Source organism: Oryza glaberrima, chromosome 6 (assembly GCF_000147395.1).
Source record: "Oryza glaberrima chromosome 6, OglaRS2, whole genome shotgun sequence".
In the NCBI taxonomy this organism is placed as follows: domain Eukaryota; kingdom Viridiplantae; phylum Streptophyta; class Magnoliopsida; order Poales; family Poaceae; genus Oryza; species Oryza glaberrima.
The window spans coordinates 27,822,552-27,840,163 of NC_068331.1; the positions used below are offsets into that span (position 1 = coordinate 27,822,552).

The 17,612-nt window shown below is 37.0% G+C and overlaps 1 protein-coding gene across 1 annotated transcript; it reads right to left on the reverse strand.

The window, feature by feature from the left end:
- Nucleotides 1-1,205: 1,205 nt before the first annotated feature.
- LOC127776385 (cadmium/zinc-transporting ATPase HMA2) lies at nucleotides 1,206-8,730 on the reverse strand. Its single transcript, XM_052302740.1, has 10 exons — nucleotides 8,517-8,730; nucleotides 8,098-8,361; nucleotides 6,819-7,082; nucleotides 5,274-5,371; nucleotides 4,517-4,772; nucleotides 4,276-4,413; nucleotides 3,849-4,176; nucleotides 3,576-3,778; nucleotides 3,109-3,305; nucleotides 1,206-3,014 (listed from the first exon to the last, which is right to left on the reverse strand). Exons 2-10 carry the CDS (start codon nucleotides 8,285-8,287, stop codon nucleotides 1,482-1,484), a joined length of 3,207 nt encoding a protein of 1,068 aa, XP_052158700.1. The 5' UTR covers nucleotides 8,288-8,361; nucleotides 8,517-8,730; the 3' UTR covers nucleotides 1,206-1,481.
- Between the last annotated feature and the right edge of the window lie 8,882 nt (nucleotides 8,731-17,612).

Below are 17,612 nucleotides of genomic sequence, written 5' to 3' on the forward strand. Positions count from 1 at the left end.
TCAAAACATTTCTATGTATCAAATAAAATACATCGCCCGTCGTATGCAATATCTAATCAAAAAGTCAAAAAAAGAATGAAACACTCAGATACACCAGAAGTGCAACAATGTTACTATCCACCTTCTTCCTCTTCTCCAATGACAGTCATTGGATCCACTTTCTTTCTCTATTATGGTGGCTGGATCTATCTTCCTCCTCTAATCCGATGATCGGATCCATCAAAGATCACCATTTCTTCCAAAACATAGGCCGAGTTTAGTTTCAATTTTTTCTTCAAACTTTTAACTTTTCCATCACATCATAATTTTCCTACACACAAACTTTCAACTTTTCCGTCACATCGTTCCAATTTCAACCAAACTTCTAATTTTGACGTGAATAAAACACACCCATACCCCCACTCCCCCCTACCCCCCACATATATATATATATATATATATATATATATATATATATATATATATATATATATATATATATATATATATGCATGCATGCTAGATTGGTTTTCATTATCAAAAATGCATACCGGCACTAGCATATATGTTGGACTAGGATGCATTCGTTTGGCCAAGTAGGATAAGGTTTTCAGTCTCACACAAAACGAGAAAGCTTATTAATGCACGATTAATTATATACTAACTAATATAAATTTAAAAATGAGTTTATTTGATTTTTTGAAGAACTTTTATATAGAATAGTTTGTAGGGAACGAACCATAATATTGCTTCGTTGATTCGATTCCGCTGAAAAAAACTCAACCATTTCCATTAGAGTATCTGTCTACGAATATAAAGAATTTTAGAATACTACTTGTCGATAGTTGTATCACTTGATGTGATCTTGTGATATTTCTAGTTCGAGTAAACTCAAGTAGTAATCTCAAATTAACCTTAAACTTTTCTTAAATAAAACCAGCAATTCCTCATATTTGTGAAACTAAAAAACCCTGAATCTTTGCACGGTTTTCAAAACTAATGTTTAACTATTAATTTTACACGGTACAAGGTTTGTAGCAACAAAATCATAAAATCATAGTCATAGGAGAGCAAATTCAAGAGGCAATCAAATAACATTGTTTTCATCGAATAGAATTTAATTTATATTTGACTAATTGTTGGTCAATTGTTTCAAAATCTAAAGAGTTTTTGGAAGCAAGCTAATCCCAGCACCAGCTAGTCCTCCCGCTCCCAGAAATGGCAGATTTCATGCACCTTCTCAGATTCTTACAGGAGATGATGCCTCGATCACAACCGGGAAAGAAAACCACAAAGCAGGCTTATACATTTCATGATTCAAACACCTGCTTTGTCTCGAAACCAGACACCTCTACAAACAACATTTTTTCTTTAGCTGAAGCAAAAGCAGTACGACTAAAAAAAAGATCAAATGCATAGCAGCATCGGCTTTTTCTACATTTCGCCGATGACGAGGTTGCTATATTTTCTGATGATATGTGCAGACATTGCTGAATTTCCTACTACTCCACTACGATCTCAGGCAGCTTCACTATGCTGTGGCTGCAGCAACTCCTGCTGGGCCTGGAGCATTTCACATAGCTCCTGCAGCACCGGCTGGCCTGGCTGGTATGATGATCCTTGTGCAAGCTCGAGCAAATGTCTTTACCTTTGCTAATATTGCTGCAACAGTTCCTGCTGATGCAGTCGGTTGGAGGTGCAGCACAATCTTTCGGCTTCGGATGATGTCCGCAATCTTCGGCTTTGTGTTCTTCGTTGTGGTGATGCTCATGGTGGTCTGATGATTCTTCGATCGAGATCGAATGCTCCTGGACTGGATGAGTATCATTCTTGACCTGATCATGAGGTTCATGGCAGCAATGGTTGTGGTGGTGAGGTGGTTCAGCATGGCAGTCCTTTACTTCCTCGACCTCCAGGTTGTCATGGTCATGGTCATGGTCATGGCAGGGGTGCAAATCTGCAGTGTGCGGAGTTTGCTGTTCATCGCAGCAATGATGCTCATGAACCTGTTCATGGTCATGGCAAGCATGCTTATCATCGCAATGCGAGACGATTGGCTCGTCACAGTGGATATGCTCATGCTCATGCTCATGGCAAGCATGTTCGCCGGTAGAGTGCAGAGCAACGGGTTCTTCACAGTGGCTATGTTCATGGCCATGGCAAGCATGGTCATTGGTGGGAGGCAAAGCGTTGAGTTCTTCTTTGCAGGTGCTATGCTCATGGCCATGGCAGTCATGCTTCTTGGTGTCGTGCAGATTGCTCGTATCTGCGCAGTGGTTATGACCATCATGGCAAGCATGCTTGTTTGTAATCAGCTGGTTGCTTGGCTCTTTGCAGTTGCTATGGCCATGGCTGTGATCATGGCAACCATGCTGGTTCGAAGAATGCTTGTGGGCTGGCTCTTCGTGATGGTTATGCTCATGGTGGTGATCATGACAAGCATTCTTAGCAGCAGATGATTCTTTGCAACTGACCATTGATTTGCACGGACCATCCGAACAATGGTTGGAAATGCCATGATTTTTCTTTGCATGAGATCCATGATGAGAAGAACAGCACTTCTTTGGAGATCCGTGATGAGAAGCAGCACATTTCTTCGCCTTTCGGCCGTCTTTCTCTCTCAGCAACAGCATGCTGTACATGATCACCAGCAAGCATGTGCCAACATCTGCAAGGACGGCTGCCCAGATAAGTGGATGTCCGGCAAATGCAAGCCCAACGATTGCAAGCTTCGTAATCACCGAGAATATGATGTTCACGATGATTGTCCGATGCGTCCTCCTTGCCAGCCGGACAGCCTTTGGAATCCTGCGGATGTCATTTGACATCAGAGTAATGTGGCTCGTCTCCATTGCAACAGCTGAACCAGATACACCCATAGAGACCCCAACATCAGCTTTAGCCAATGCTGGGGCATCATTCATGCCATCACCAACCATCAGCGTAGGGCCATCTTTTTCCTTGAGTTCACCAACAATTCTCACTTTGTCCTCTGGAAGAAGTTCAGCATGAACCTCAGCAAGGATATTTCCCAGCTGCAGAAAAGAAAAACAAGAGCAAAATTAGAAGCTGTAATATGCAAAACCGAACAACAGTAAAAACAGCCACTCACTCTGAAAATTATTTTACCTGATTCTGTGCATATGTGGCAGCAGCGGTACTATCACCTGTAAGCATCACTGACTTAATGCCCAGTGATCTCAGTTCCTTGATGGCCTCAGCTGATCCAGTTCGGCAGGCATCCGAGAGAGTGAATACTCCAATCAATTCATTGTTACATGCCACATATCCAATGGTAACTCCTTTCATATCTTTCATGTCCGGAACTAGAAAAAAATTTAAAAAGATAAACATGAGGCTTACAAAAACGCAAGAACGTTCAACAGGATATCTCGAAGATCATGTTTTGGTCAAAAGAAAGTGAAGCAAAACCTCTATTCACAATGACTAGTCCTACTTAATATTTCTGAGGCAGAACAATTTTATTTACTGTTGGAGTGACATTTTTCTTATTTAACAACAAATTCAACAGTGACTAACCGTAAACTATCAACAGTGTTCTACCACATTTTGTAAGCCTTTTAATTTCACCAAACCTGTTTCGCATGAAGCTCTTGACAAAATTCTTTTGTTCCCAATATATATGCCTGCTCCGTCGATTTCACCATAAATCCCCTCACCAGGATATATTTGGAATTCACTAGCATTCTCTGATTTTGGTTCCACAGACTTTGATTGAGCATAATCAACCAGGACAGATGCCATGGGGTGACTTGATCTGCTCTCAATGCTCGAGACCCTGTGATATCCATATAATTAAATGCAATACACAAGAAGAAATTTTAAGTGAAAGTTTCGACGAGTCTCACCAGTAAAGAAGTTGTTGCAATGAAACATGTTCACCAACCGGCTGGAACTCCTCAACACTGAACTCTCCTCTAGTAATTGTACCAGTTTTGTCAAAAGCTGCAACTTTGATGCTAGCCAAGGATTCCAGGACATCCCCTCCTTTGATGAGCAGCCCTGTCCTTGCGGCCCTTAGTAGTGCGCAGAAGGTGGCAATGGGTGTGGACAGTACCAGTGCACATGGACAAGCACTCACTAGAAGAACTAGAGCCAATTGGAACCAGTGCTTAAGGTTATGTGCTTTAGCTATTGCAGGAATTGCTGCTACTGATCCTGCCATGACAACGACCGCTGCAGGTGCAAACAACATAAACAGTAAGAAACCCACCAGATCCAAGTTTTCGGTGTCTAAATTTTTACTAAAAGCCTAGTCTCTTTTATTTAGCTTACCAGGTGTGTAATACTTAGCACACGTGTCGATCAGCCTCTGTGTACTGGATCTGCTGTTTTGTGCTTCTTCAACCAACCTTGCCATTTTGGCCACCGCGGAGTTGTCAGCCATAGCAGTCGTCCTCACAGCAATGTAGCCTGATACATCACCAGTACAGAATTGACACAGAATCAATAGCACACCTTGACATTTTTGGCATATCAGGGACATCAAATCAACTGACAGTTCATCATATATTACCGTCAATGTTGAGCGTGCCGGCCCAGACCTGGGAGTCTGGCTGCTTGGACACTGGGAAGGACTCCCCCGTGAGGGTGCTCTCGTCGACCTCACTACGCCCATCAACAACAACACCGTCGATCGGAATGACTTCCCCTGCCTTGACAGCAATTACTGTATTGACCTTCACATCCCGGGCTGCAACCACCTCCCCGGTCTCTGCCAGAATAGCCTTTTGTGGTGCCATGCTCATTAGAGCCGACATCCCAGCGGTGGCCTACATGCCAAAGGAACATTTAACTACAGAGATTAAGTAAAGAGAACAAATATAACTAATACCAATATACACATGCGTGCTGACTATCATTGCCTTTTGAAGACTGTTGTTTTAGTAAATTCACCTTGTTTTCCTAGATCACGCTTTATATATGCGTTATGAGTGTAGATGCATGTTTGCGAGTCCACTAGATACAAAAGTTTATGTCTTTCCCCTGACAATTTTGGGGTGGGGGTATATGCTAAAAAGGTGATAACTGATGATACGATCAGTAACATCGGCCTGATTCTGGTCCAACCAGTTCATCAGTCCACCAATCAGTGGGGCTAGTGCACATCCAAATCTATAGGCCCAGTATGTTGCATTAGCATGAATTTTTGCCCATAAATGTGACACGTCATAAACAATAGATCCTTCTCGGTTAGTGGCCTGATCATGACCTCAGCAATCAACGATGAATAGTGAGGCAAAATAAAATAGCTAAAAGAGATGGAAATAGACCTTGTGACTGGCCCTAGTCTCAAGCCATTCAGCAGTAGTGAAGAGGAAGACGATGAACCCAGCCTCAGAATAGTCCTTGAGAGCTATTGCTCCAGCAACTGCACCAAACAAAAAAAGTAAGTACAGACATACGAAACTCTGGGTTTTGTGTTGTCATCCATCTCCTACCAAAATTGCCTGGATTTAATGGCATATGGAAAGTAATCTACCCATAGGTGCTGGCAAGATAGCATGGGTCATCCAAGATAAGAAGATAGTGCCAAAAAGGATATAGAAATCATGGTTCATTATAATATTTGTTAAAATATAAGATATTCACATATACAATTTGCCTTCTTAGTAGTACCAATAAAACCCCACTTTTTCACTTCACTTCTGTGTCATATAAAACATTATATACAGAAATCATTTGATATATTCACCTAACTAAGAAAACCAGAAATGTTGTCAACATACGACAAAGAAAATTTGCACTTTCCATTTTTTTTTTACCAAATCTTCCAAATCTTTTTTTCTTTTTGAAACAAGGTATTTCTTGTTTCTTTTGATGATTCTTTCATGTATCCCATATTCCCATATGCATATCACAATAGAGCTATCTCAATGCCACGATATTAGTCTAGAAAGAATTATTCGAAATATGTGTAGCTTCTTGATAAGAAATATGTTGCTTGTTCTAAAAGGAATCTGATGCCCTATCTGAGGTGACATCGCTACATGGAGGAAAAGAAGCAGAATTGTTCATCTAGCACGTATATTAGCATCACAGAGACATATCCTTTTGATGCGATGGAAAGTGAGGGACCCTCTAGAAAAGAAAAGAAAGCAAAAGTTTATGCAAGTGAGACATAAACTTTTGAGAGATGGATTTCTGCTTCTGCTCTCCCACTAATCACCCACCATATTGGTCCTCGTGAAGAAACTTGCTTTTGTCCCTTTTTTTCTTCACAACCCATTGTAACACTGGTAGAACATGTATCAATAATACCCACAACTTCAAGCTTTAGTTGAATATTTACCCAAAGTGGTGTTGTATTTGTGTCTTCTACACACAAGAGAATACTATGGTAAAAAAAGGAACTAGTATAATGTTTCCCTTTTAATACAGAAAAAAAAGCTTCAAACCCATGGCATCAACAGTAGAACTCAGTGCTCTACTACTAAGCTGTGTCAATAATTTGTTTTCTTATTTCAATAACACTATTCAATTGGAGGATATCCTTAATGGCAGACGTGTTTGCTACCATTCGATACTATTTAAACGTTCATTTCTTTTCAAAAAGTATGGTGGGACCTCTGCTTTTTTTTTTCATTAAAGAGAGAAAGCAGGTTTTGGTACAAGCCAAAATGCATGCATTAGGCCACCAGAAGGAAGCCTATTTAAAATTTTATAATTCAGTTATCTCATAAAGATCAAAGGGTCTTCGATCGTCGGAGGTGATGGTCAGGGCCATCCTCCAACAAAAGGGAGCTTCTTTTTTCTTTCAAGGTACCAATAACATGAAACATCATTAATGTCACAGGTGAATTATAGGCTGTTCTTACCAGCAATCAGCATGAGTATGTTGACATCCAGGGTGAGCCTCCGGATGGCCGCAATGCTCCTCAGCACGATCGGCGGCAAGCCGGCGGCCGCAGCCACCAGCGCGAACCACTTGAGCGGGTGCCAGAAATGCTCGAACAGCGACACGACCAGAAGAAGTCCGCAGAGGAGAACATATGGGCTCGGCCATTTGTTGGTTATCTTCTCACTGCCGTTCCCATAAGCCCGAACCGACGCCTCCAGCCTTGCCTGATTCAGCGCCTTGACTGAAAACAGCAAAGATCAAAATCAAATCAAGCTTTCAAGAGTTTTGTCATGCTAAAATCGTGATTGATTTTACTGTCCATCTGTCATAATTGGTACCTGCTTAAGGACAGTAACATTTACCTAAAATTATGTAATGACTGTTTCAAGAACCAAAGATGAAAAACTGGCGGTTTCATTGAGTGTGACAGTATGTGTACAGTAATCAAGTTCCTTAATTCCCGTGACAGAAACTGCAAAATTAGCAGGATTTCGGGGGTGCTGAGGTCAGAATTAACGAGTCAAGAGATATGTCCAATCGTATCAGTAATTGCTCCCTGCGTCATGAACAATAGCGACCACTGCCAAGACGGTTCACTTGTCGCTAGCAAACATCCCATTTTAGTAGAGTTGGAGTATGAAATTTTGCACTTATTTTCTGACATGGTAAGTGGTCCCCAGCGTCGAGCCATGAAAACAAACGAACACATGACACCACCTTTGCTTGGCTGGCTAGTTATTGCATCAAGCAACGATTAGAAATGAAATTTATTGTGACAAACAAACAAACAAAAAATACAGATACTGGAACAACTCAGGAACAGCAAGAACTGAATGAGAAACGCAAGCAACTTTGCGTGATGCTTTCCATCGCTCAACACGCTATATATATGTTAAGATCCAATTTTTCTTGCGATAATTAAAGTAAGATTCTGATTGAACTAGCAAGAACAGAAATAAAATCATCGAAAATCCAATGAACAAACAAGCAGCCATGACAAAGAAAATAAAAAAGATCGTTTTCTTCAAATTACTGAGACTCTGGTCTGGTCTAGTCTCGTGTGACTTCTTGACCCACCCAAAAACTCCACAAATCCCACAGATGGCTCAGTCACCGGTTGCATGATTGGTATCATTCATTGATCACAGGACAATGATAAGTGACAAGTCAAGATGGAAGGAGAGATCGATCTTAATCACGAAAGGGAGATGAATCAATCCACTCGGAAAGCAAAAAAGAAAAAGGGGGGCTCTCACCGATTTGGGATTGGGAGATGGCGTCGACGTCGTGAACGACGATGACCGTCCTGGAGGGCACGATCACGGTGACCTTCTGGACGCCCTCCAGCGGCTGCAGAAGCTTCTCGACCAGGGGAACCTCCGACGGGCAGCAAATCCCCAGCACGTCGAAGTAGCTCTTCTGACACCTCCCCCCCTCCGCCGCCATCTCTCCTCACTCTCTCTCTCTCTCTCTCTCTCTCTCTTTGCGTGCCTTTGCCCTCTCTCTCTCTTTCTACAAACCTGAAGAAGCAAGAACAAGAACAAGAGTGAGAAGGACACAGCAGCAAAAGCAATCTTGGCGTGCCGACCAACCTGTCCTTGGTTGGTTTCAGGTTCAGATAAAAAGAAAAGAAAAAAAAATGAGTTCAGTAAATTCAGTTCTCCATCTCACTTACCCCCACCACAACACACACACTTCCTCAAACCTCCAAAACCTCGATCCACCCAAGAAGAACAAGACGCAGGTAAAACAACACAAGAATCTCTCTACCAAGAATCTGGCCGGAGGAGGAGGAGGAGAAAGCAAGAAGAGATTGGCTGCGCGAATCGGGGATAGGAGGAGGAGGAGACGAAGGTGGCGAGGAGTATTTATTAAGGATTCGGGCGGTGGTGACACTGGGCACGCATCGACGCGATGTGGACGATGACGAAGACAAGCATCACCGCCACGCTAATGGCAATGCCGAGTGATTAATCACCTATAAATCTATAATTACCAGTGATTAATCCCAAAAAGAGGTAGAAGAAGAGGGCGAGATTAATTTGCATTGATGATTTTGGGAGGAGGATATGGATTATGGTTAACTACTAGTTGGTGTACACGCGTGTTGTTGCAACTGCTCGATCGTCTCATCACCGTCCACGTGTCTAATCTCTAGCTAGCACGATGCACACGCCTCCAACTTATTAGCACTAATAATAATCTTTTGCCTTTAATTTTTCCTTTTGGGCAGAATCCAGGGAGATAAAACCGCAGATACAGCATCCCGGATCTCTGTCCACCTACATTGACCAAAAAAAGAGTTCAAGGTTTTATTAACACTATAATCCAGGGAGATAATACCGCGTTGACGGTGTTGTAGTTGTGGTTTTCGCTCAGTTTTTTCTAATTAATTGGACACTAGGGTTTGGTCACGTTTTTTTATTAATGGGATACTTTTTTTTATATAAAATATCGGCAACAGTCTAACCGTTCAGAATAACAGTATAATCACAAATTGACATATATTATCCTTCCCTTGAAACTTTTTTTAAAACTTTTTGAAATAGAGATAACACGTACTAAGTATGAAAAAAATGGGTTTTATGTTTGTCCAACAGATGTTCCCACGCAATTTTACGTGGAGCTTTATTTTAGAAAATAGAAAGACATTTATATACAAATCATATACATTTATGGCTTATGGTCGATGTTCTTGTCTTTTTTCCGCTTTTTGTTTCTTCAACCTCCCCACTACTAGATGCGGTTCCTTGGTTTGGGTAAAATCATAAACCAAGTTAGTATTTATTAGAGTAAGCATTGCGGTAATGTTTAAATTATGATGCCCACGAATGCACTTCTTCTAGAATTTTAGAAGAATCAAAATCATATTTCAGAACAACGTAGATTATATTACAAGAAAAGACGAATAAACATCTCAACATAGACTCCATGCCTCGTGATACTTTAGATACAACAATACATGAACAAAAAGCGAAATCATTGTTTTGTTCGATAATTATGTTTCAGAATCCTAGAGGGAAAAACTCTGCTAGACAAAAAAATAATCTACATATTGGTGAAAGATGTGTTTTCCAAATTAAATTAAAAAAACAATTAGATCGTTTCTATCTATCTGCCTACATATATATCTATCTACCTATATGTTATTATATTATTATATAATGTAAATATAGGTCGAAAAAAGAACGTTCACTCTAGAGACCAAATTACGACATTAGTTAAAGAGAAAAAAAAATGAATTCTATACAGATAGATCACAGTATGACCAAATGTGATGGTGTAAATTGATAGCGATAATTAATTACATACAAAGTACAATAGCATATACACAAACGGAAGAAAATAGTTGTATATTACATTCAATCCTAGAGATATTTAACTAACTAGTGTGATAATTTGGACACATCCAATTGTACTCGTCACTCACTAATTGTCCACGTATGTGCAATAAAAGTGAAACACAGTTGACCTTCCTCCCTAAAAAGTGGCTTAGAGATGACCACGGCACATATAAGAGGTCGACAAACCTAGAAACAATAACCGTTAACACGTACATGTATGTAATGTAACCATAGTACTCCAATGAAAGATAGACACAAAAAAGCACATTGCATTGGTTGTGTAGCCTTCAACCATAAGAGTGGCTCGAGGAGGACGATGATGACGATAAAGGTGGAAGATGAGATAAGGAAAGGAAACGCAGGTGAAGCACCCCACAAGAGTACAATGGATCGGTATGCGATGTACTCCCTTCATTTCAAAATATTTCAAATATAGAATAAAATAAAACATAACTTACACAATGAATCTGGACAGGGATCTGTTTCCCCAATATGAATGAACTAGTCTATATATTCAAATGGAAGTCCAAAAACCGGTCAAGCTTCGATGGCGATACTATGAGATCTATCTTTGATCTGTCGTTGCTCCAATTGTTTGAAGATCTGGCAATATCGTTGTCAGCCCCACAAGACAAATTAAGGATCTATTATATATATGGCAAAACGGAGAGTTTCTCTTATAAGAAAGTTGATCTTTGCGTTACTCTGACAATGTTGTTTAATTTAATTTCTCTCTAAATTTCTATTGCTTTGCTTCTTCTCATCTTATGGCTTCTATTGTAATTTTAAATGAGTTATACAACACAATTTATTAATAAGTACATATTACATTACCATATGAAATAGACATTTCGTTAACACAGATGTAGCCATCAATCTATATTTAAGTACTGAAAATCACATTGGTTTATATCTCACATTGAGAAATATAGTCTTAATTATGGTGTTTTTATTTTTGTTTTTTTAAGATGAAGAATCTTGTTTCAACCAAGTAGAAGCTATTTTTTTCAACAAGAGATTTTTTTATGTTTTTCCTATTTTGAATAACCCGTTGCAATGCAAGGGCATATATTCAGCTAGTAAATTATACATAGTCCAGTTAATTACCTTAACATCAAACGATGACTTCGATTAATATATCTGAGAGTACATATAGTCACTGCAAGTTTCCCAATATACATGAATTATGGACCATATTCCAATAGAATTTTAAAAAATCCGACCAAAATCTGCCAAAATTCTTCCATCGGAATTGGGTGTTTTCTTTTAAAAAAATATACGGTGGAGCGATCACTAGAATGGGTACACTCAGTGTAATTTTTCTGGGTCCGCCACTAGACCAAATTACCACATTATTGAAGTGGAAAAAAAAATCTATGCAGCTAGATAATAGGGCATGACCAAATTCTAATGTTGTAAATTGATAATCTTTTACAAAGTACAATTGTGTGTGTGTGTGTATATATGTATATATATATGTGTGTGTATATTTATTTATTTTGTTCGAGAATAATTAACACAGGGCATTATATTCGTGCAGCTAATTAATATAACGATGAAAAGTAAAGTCCAATCCCCGTAAAAAAAAAACCACGCTCGTTGTTTGATGTAAGTACAAAGGAGATCAGACTGGCTCGGTACGAGTCAATCGACAAAAGCAAGAAAGTCCAAGAGGCAGACATGCAGCAGTCAAATTAGGCTTTGAAATTAAACCATGCAGCTAGCAATTGCTATAGCTCGCAAAACTGAAAACAACAAAGAGAGAAAATTGAACACAACTTCGTCAGAGTAACGCAAAGACTTTCTTATAAGAGGAATTCTCCGTTTTGCCATATCTATAATTAGATCCTTAATTCGTCTTCTTGGGCTGACAACGACACTGCCAGATTCTTCAAACAACGGACCAACGACAGAAATAGATCTTAAGCTTGACCAGGTTTTTGGACTTTCATCTGAGTATGTAGAGTAGTTCATGCATATTGGGAAATTTGCAGTGACTAGATGTCTCGGATTAATCAAAGTCATCGTTTGATGTTACGGTAATTAACTGGAGTATGTATAATGTATAGTATATCCTTATATATCTTGATTAATAATTAAGCATTGTTGTCAGATATTTCTTCATGACTTCATGCAGCATGCATACATGCACAATAAATCAATTGGAGGATCCTCCAAATTAACTTGCACACATGACTCTTGACATATTTTTGACTAATCATTTTTTTTGAGATAATATGTAATAATCATTATTTATTTTGTCGTGATCTGTTTCAGCATTAAATATATATTGAGTGCCTTTTATATTTATATAAGCTTTTAAACAAGATAAATAGTCAAACATTTATCTAAAAAGCGTATACAGGCGATCCTACATGACTGAAGCTAGCCGATCCGATACAGATATCAATAGATATATCTATCTCTACCATCTACATCACATCAACCTATTATTGATAATCATCCGTCCTAAAATAACTATCATTCTAGAGGTTAAGGGGTAAATTAATAAAAAGAAAAAATGACCTATATATCCCTTATTAATTAATTAAATGATAGGAGAATAGTTGGGAGTATGGAGACAAATTTAAATGAGATGAAATTTAAGTGAACACTAGTACTCAGGATTACACTTATTTGAAGGTAAATTTGAATTATGAAATCCTTATTATTTTAGGACGGAGGCACGGAGGTAATAATTTTCTCCCTTGATCGAGTACTATATATGCATATATCCACCCATATCATGCCACATTATATTGACGGGAAGGAATTTCTAAGTTTGAGAAAATGATAAAACAACACTGTTAACTTAGGACAGGCCGGTGAGACTTTAATTGCCTTGGCAGTATATTTTTTATCAGAATTAACTCACTAACACGTCCACATCGTGTAATTAATATTAATATGGTCAAGGAGAAGATATACAATCACCACCTCACATACTCCGTATGAACCAATCTGGATTATCTGGAATAAAAGTATATGTTATTATCCTGTTCTGCTCAACTTCTAAGCGTACTTACTCCATCCAAAAATAAAGCATGATATTTTAGATTTAATAAAACGTAATATGGTATAAAAAAATCTAGACAGAGATATTTATCATACTAGGTTATACCCTATCTTATTTTGGATTTAATTATTTTAAATGAAAGGAAGTGCATCGATCGCATATATATCGATCCATCGTACTCCTGTTATGTCCTTTATGTACGTTTTTTTTCTTAATTTCCTTGTCTCGATCATCTTTCATCGAGCCACTCTCATAGATGAACCACACACAGACGGTGCAATGCACGTACGTGTTAACGGTCTCTTTCTACATGTGTTGATCTCTTTTTTGGCGTCATTATATATTTATTATTTATAAGTTATTACTACGGTACAAACAGTGTATGTGTTAATTAACGGTCACTTTCTAAGTTGTCGACCTCTTTTATATATATATATATATATATATATATATATATATATATATATATATATATATAAATACCTATATAGGATGCTCATATGGGACTCCATGGTGCCCGGGCTCCAAGGTATAAAACACACAAATTCTCTCAAATTTTTAAAAGTTTACAAATTGTAAGTAGATATCTAGGTATATGAATTTGATTCATACAAATACCTAACAACAAAACAACTCAAACTCAACTTTATTTCACAATTCATTATTACATACCTAACGAATTATATGTTTGGATGTTATATACCTAGAACCAAAATCTAACAAAAAAAAAGTTCAAACTCAGTTCAAACTTGTTTGAACTTGTTAGTAAAGAAGTTAATGTTCATATCTAAACATTTAAAAAAAATTCATACTCATTCAAATTGGATATATACTCAATTTGAATCTTGGAGCCCATACTCCATATAGCACCAGTTAATTTACCTATATATATGTATATACATATGTATACACATACATATATACATATATATATATATATATATACATACATACATATATATATATATATATATATATATATATATATATATATATATATATATATATATATATATATATATATATATATTGTGGAAATGCAGTGGCGGACCTTCCCTTGTGGCAAGGTGTGGCAGCTGCCATACATATCTGCCAGCAGTAACTATCAACTAAACAACAACACTACTGACTGTTTCATTGGTGTTTACCGTGATGATGCATGGGGCAATATGCACTAATCTTTTACTCCCTCTGAGCTGATAATAATGGTGAAGTCAAACTTTAAAATATTTGATTATGAATCATTTTTAAAATATTTGTCTTTTAAATATAGTGACTACATGTATAGATTAGTCTTAAAAAGTACTTTAATAAGATCATATATTTATTAACAATTTTATACATATTATAATAAAAAATAATGGTCAAAATTGTTTTTTTAGACCGTGTTCTTTGTAGACCGTGTTCTTGTCTAAATCGACAAGTATTATGAACCCGGAAGGAGTAGTATTAGTACTAGTACAAGCTAATACTGGTATGGTGGAACAAATTATCATGCATTGACCAAGTGATGATCTCATCTGCATCGGTTGGAATTGTTCTTTAAGGAATTGAGCAAAAGTATAATTACTACTTTTTTAACGCTAACCACAAATATTTGGAGAATAATTTGGAATAGGAACATTTGGGTGGCTCTAGGGGCTGTCACCTTCCACGAATAAATATTCACCTATATTAAAAACAGTAAATTATTTACTTATAGTTTTATTGGATATGCACACTAAAATTTTTTATCATATACATTATATACTAATGTTTTGGTATGTTCGTGTTTTTTTTATTAAAAAAAGTTTCGGTACTTAGTACATTTAGAAAGTCCGCCATAGCTATAATTTTGTGCTGGGTCCGCCACTATGGAAATGCATAATTTGACGATGGAAATTTAGGGTGAATTGCCACGCAGATTGATGGACTGGGTTTGAAAAGCTATCCAAAATATAAGAGATTTTGGTTGGATGAAAATATAATTATGAATCTAAATATGTTATGTCACATAAAATATTATGTTTTAAAACAGATAAAGTAATTAATAAGCTCATGTTGACACGACAATGTTGTACATGCCACGACGATTGGTGCCACTTTTCACTGAAAACTGCCAATTTTGTGCGACCACGTACTTACACGCCGGCGACCTTGCATGCATATGACATGGAATTTTTTTAAGGAACCAATATTAGATGTGTCAATTTTATTGAATACTAGCTAAAGGGTTCGTGGCGGATATTATAAGAGATAAAATTAAAAATAATATAAATTATAGCATAGTTAATTGATTAGGTATATAATGATATATCCAAGGTAATATTATTTATGTGTGTGGACTTTATGGTCTCATATGTCAGTTTGTGACGTTGGAAATAAACTTGGGCACTAATATTATTTAAAATAGTATAGAAAACATGAGTAAATATATAGTTTTGTACATGTAGAAACGAAAGTTATAAAAATGTAAATATATAGCTTCGAGAGACGTTTCTGGATTCATGTCGCTACCTTCTTTATTTTCGTGACCGGCCGCGCCGGTACCTCTGTGGAGAACCTCTTTGTGCTGGAAGTCATATAACATGATCGTCTATATATGAACTATTAATTAACTAACTTATAATTAATTTATTGACTAAATTGTTCGTGTCCACTCGTGTGTGTGTATATATATATAACACACACACACATTTGGAGGATTCGGCCAGAAACCGGACTAAATTAATTGTCAGTTCCTTGCATTTCTTTTCTTGCTTTAATTTCTCCCTTATCTGTCGATCATCGAAAAATATAATTTGTACTTTATCTGTTTCATAAAAAAATTCTAATTTAGAATGAATCTAGACACATAAAATTGCATTATTTTTTTTGCAGAGAAAGTATATATGCATGTGCTACTATGATCTACTCTAACAATTGCATGCATCAAACCAGTTCAATTCGATCGACGAAAAAAGTGCTCATTTTTCACATCTCGACAGAGATATTATTCCCTTGATCGTTCTGTCCGAGGAATAAATTAAGCGTCAAAGAGAATCATATAATCAAAGAGATTCGGTCATACTACATGGAGTAGTGTTGTGCTAATTTAATTAGTTAAACTGCCGGCCTGACAATACTTAATTAATTAATATCCAACTAACTATCCAAAGCTGGCTACCTAGCTAGCTTCACTCTTCGGTACTTCATCGGGTTTTCCATTAATACATGATATCGTTAACTTTTAGATTTATGTTTAACAATTTATCTTATTTAGAAAATTTTATATGAATATGTGAAAGTAGGAGTCATGCATAAAATACTTTTACTGATAAAATAAATTGTAATAAAATAAATAATAGTTACATAATTTTGTATTAAGATAAGTTGTCAATAAAATATTTTAAAATCAACATCATTATACACTAGTGCAGCATATATAATCGTGTGCACGTGGACAATCAGATCAGAGAGTATGAGACGATATGGTTAGTTGCAGACATGCAAGTTGAGAGCAGTTGGCCAGGAGATACTCTCCATATATGATCTGTGCATACACATGCATCCCATTTTCATATAACTTTTTCTTTAAATAAGACCAGATGAATTCAAGTATCTGAGTATATGATTAAGAGGATTTGATTAATTACTAGTGGCGGTTTTCTTTCAATTAAGCTTCATTTATCAGAGAATCGATCGGTGGCGACGGCCAGAGGAGAAAGTGAAGGGAAGAAGAGGAAGAAGAATGGCTGGACAGTGGTTCTCCTTGGGCTTTAGAGGATAACTTTATTACACTCTTTGTTTCAAAAAATAAGAATTTTTAAATTTTGAATTTATACCGTAATTTAAATGTTTTAAGAGCACATTGATTCTAACACAGAGAAATATTTCAAGCAATCGGGTGTTTGAGAGATGAACCTAAGTAATGAAAATCTAATCACTTAAACGAATGCAAATAAATCTTTTTTAAACCTTAGTATATATGCTAAATTAACAACTGCTAGTGACACTCCCATGTACATTAGCACCGACCCTAATGGCTAATTTAATGCCGAGTGATTAGCATGATAAATGCGTGCTCAGTTAGCAAAGTGGAAGAGGGATTACGCTAGGAGAGATTTATATACTTCCTCTGTTTCACAATATAAATTATTCTAACATTTTCTATATTTATATTGATATTATTGAATCTAAATATATATATATATATAGATTTATTATCATCAATATAAATATGAGAAATGTTAACTAGAATGACTTACATCATAAAATGGAGGAAACACTGATTAAGGAAGACAATTTTGCATTGGATGTTAATTAGTTCACGCGTGTTCTTCCATCTGCCCATCTCATTGTCCACGTGTCATCTCAAAGCACACCGCATATCTCGAACTTTACTAACCCCATCGTTCTCGAACGTACTAACCCCATCCTTTTCTTTTTTTTT

Bases quoted from the DNA above. Each gene is read 5' to 3' on its own strand.
- LOC127776385 (XM_052302740.1), bottom strand. From the start codon at position 8,287: ATGGCGGCGGAGGGGGGGAGGTGTCAGAAGAGCTACTTCGACGTGCTG. The intron at 5,372-6,818 runs GTAAGAACAGCC...TGTTTGGTGCAG, and splicing joins CATACTCATGCTGATTGCTG to TTGCTGGAGCAATAGCTCTC. The intron at 4,773-5,273 runs GTCTATTTCCAT...TTTGGCATGTAG, and splicing joins AGACTAGGGCCAGTCACAAG to GCCACCGCTGGGATGTCGGC.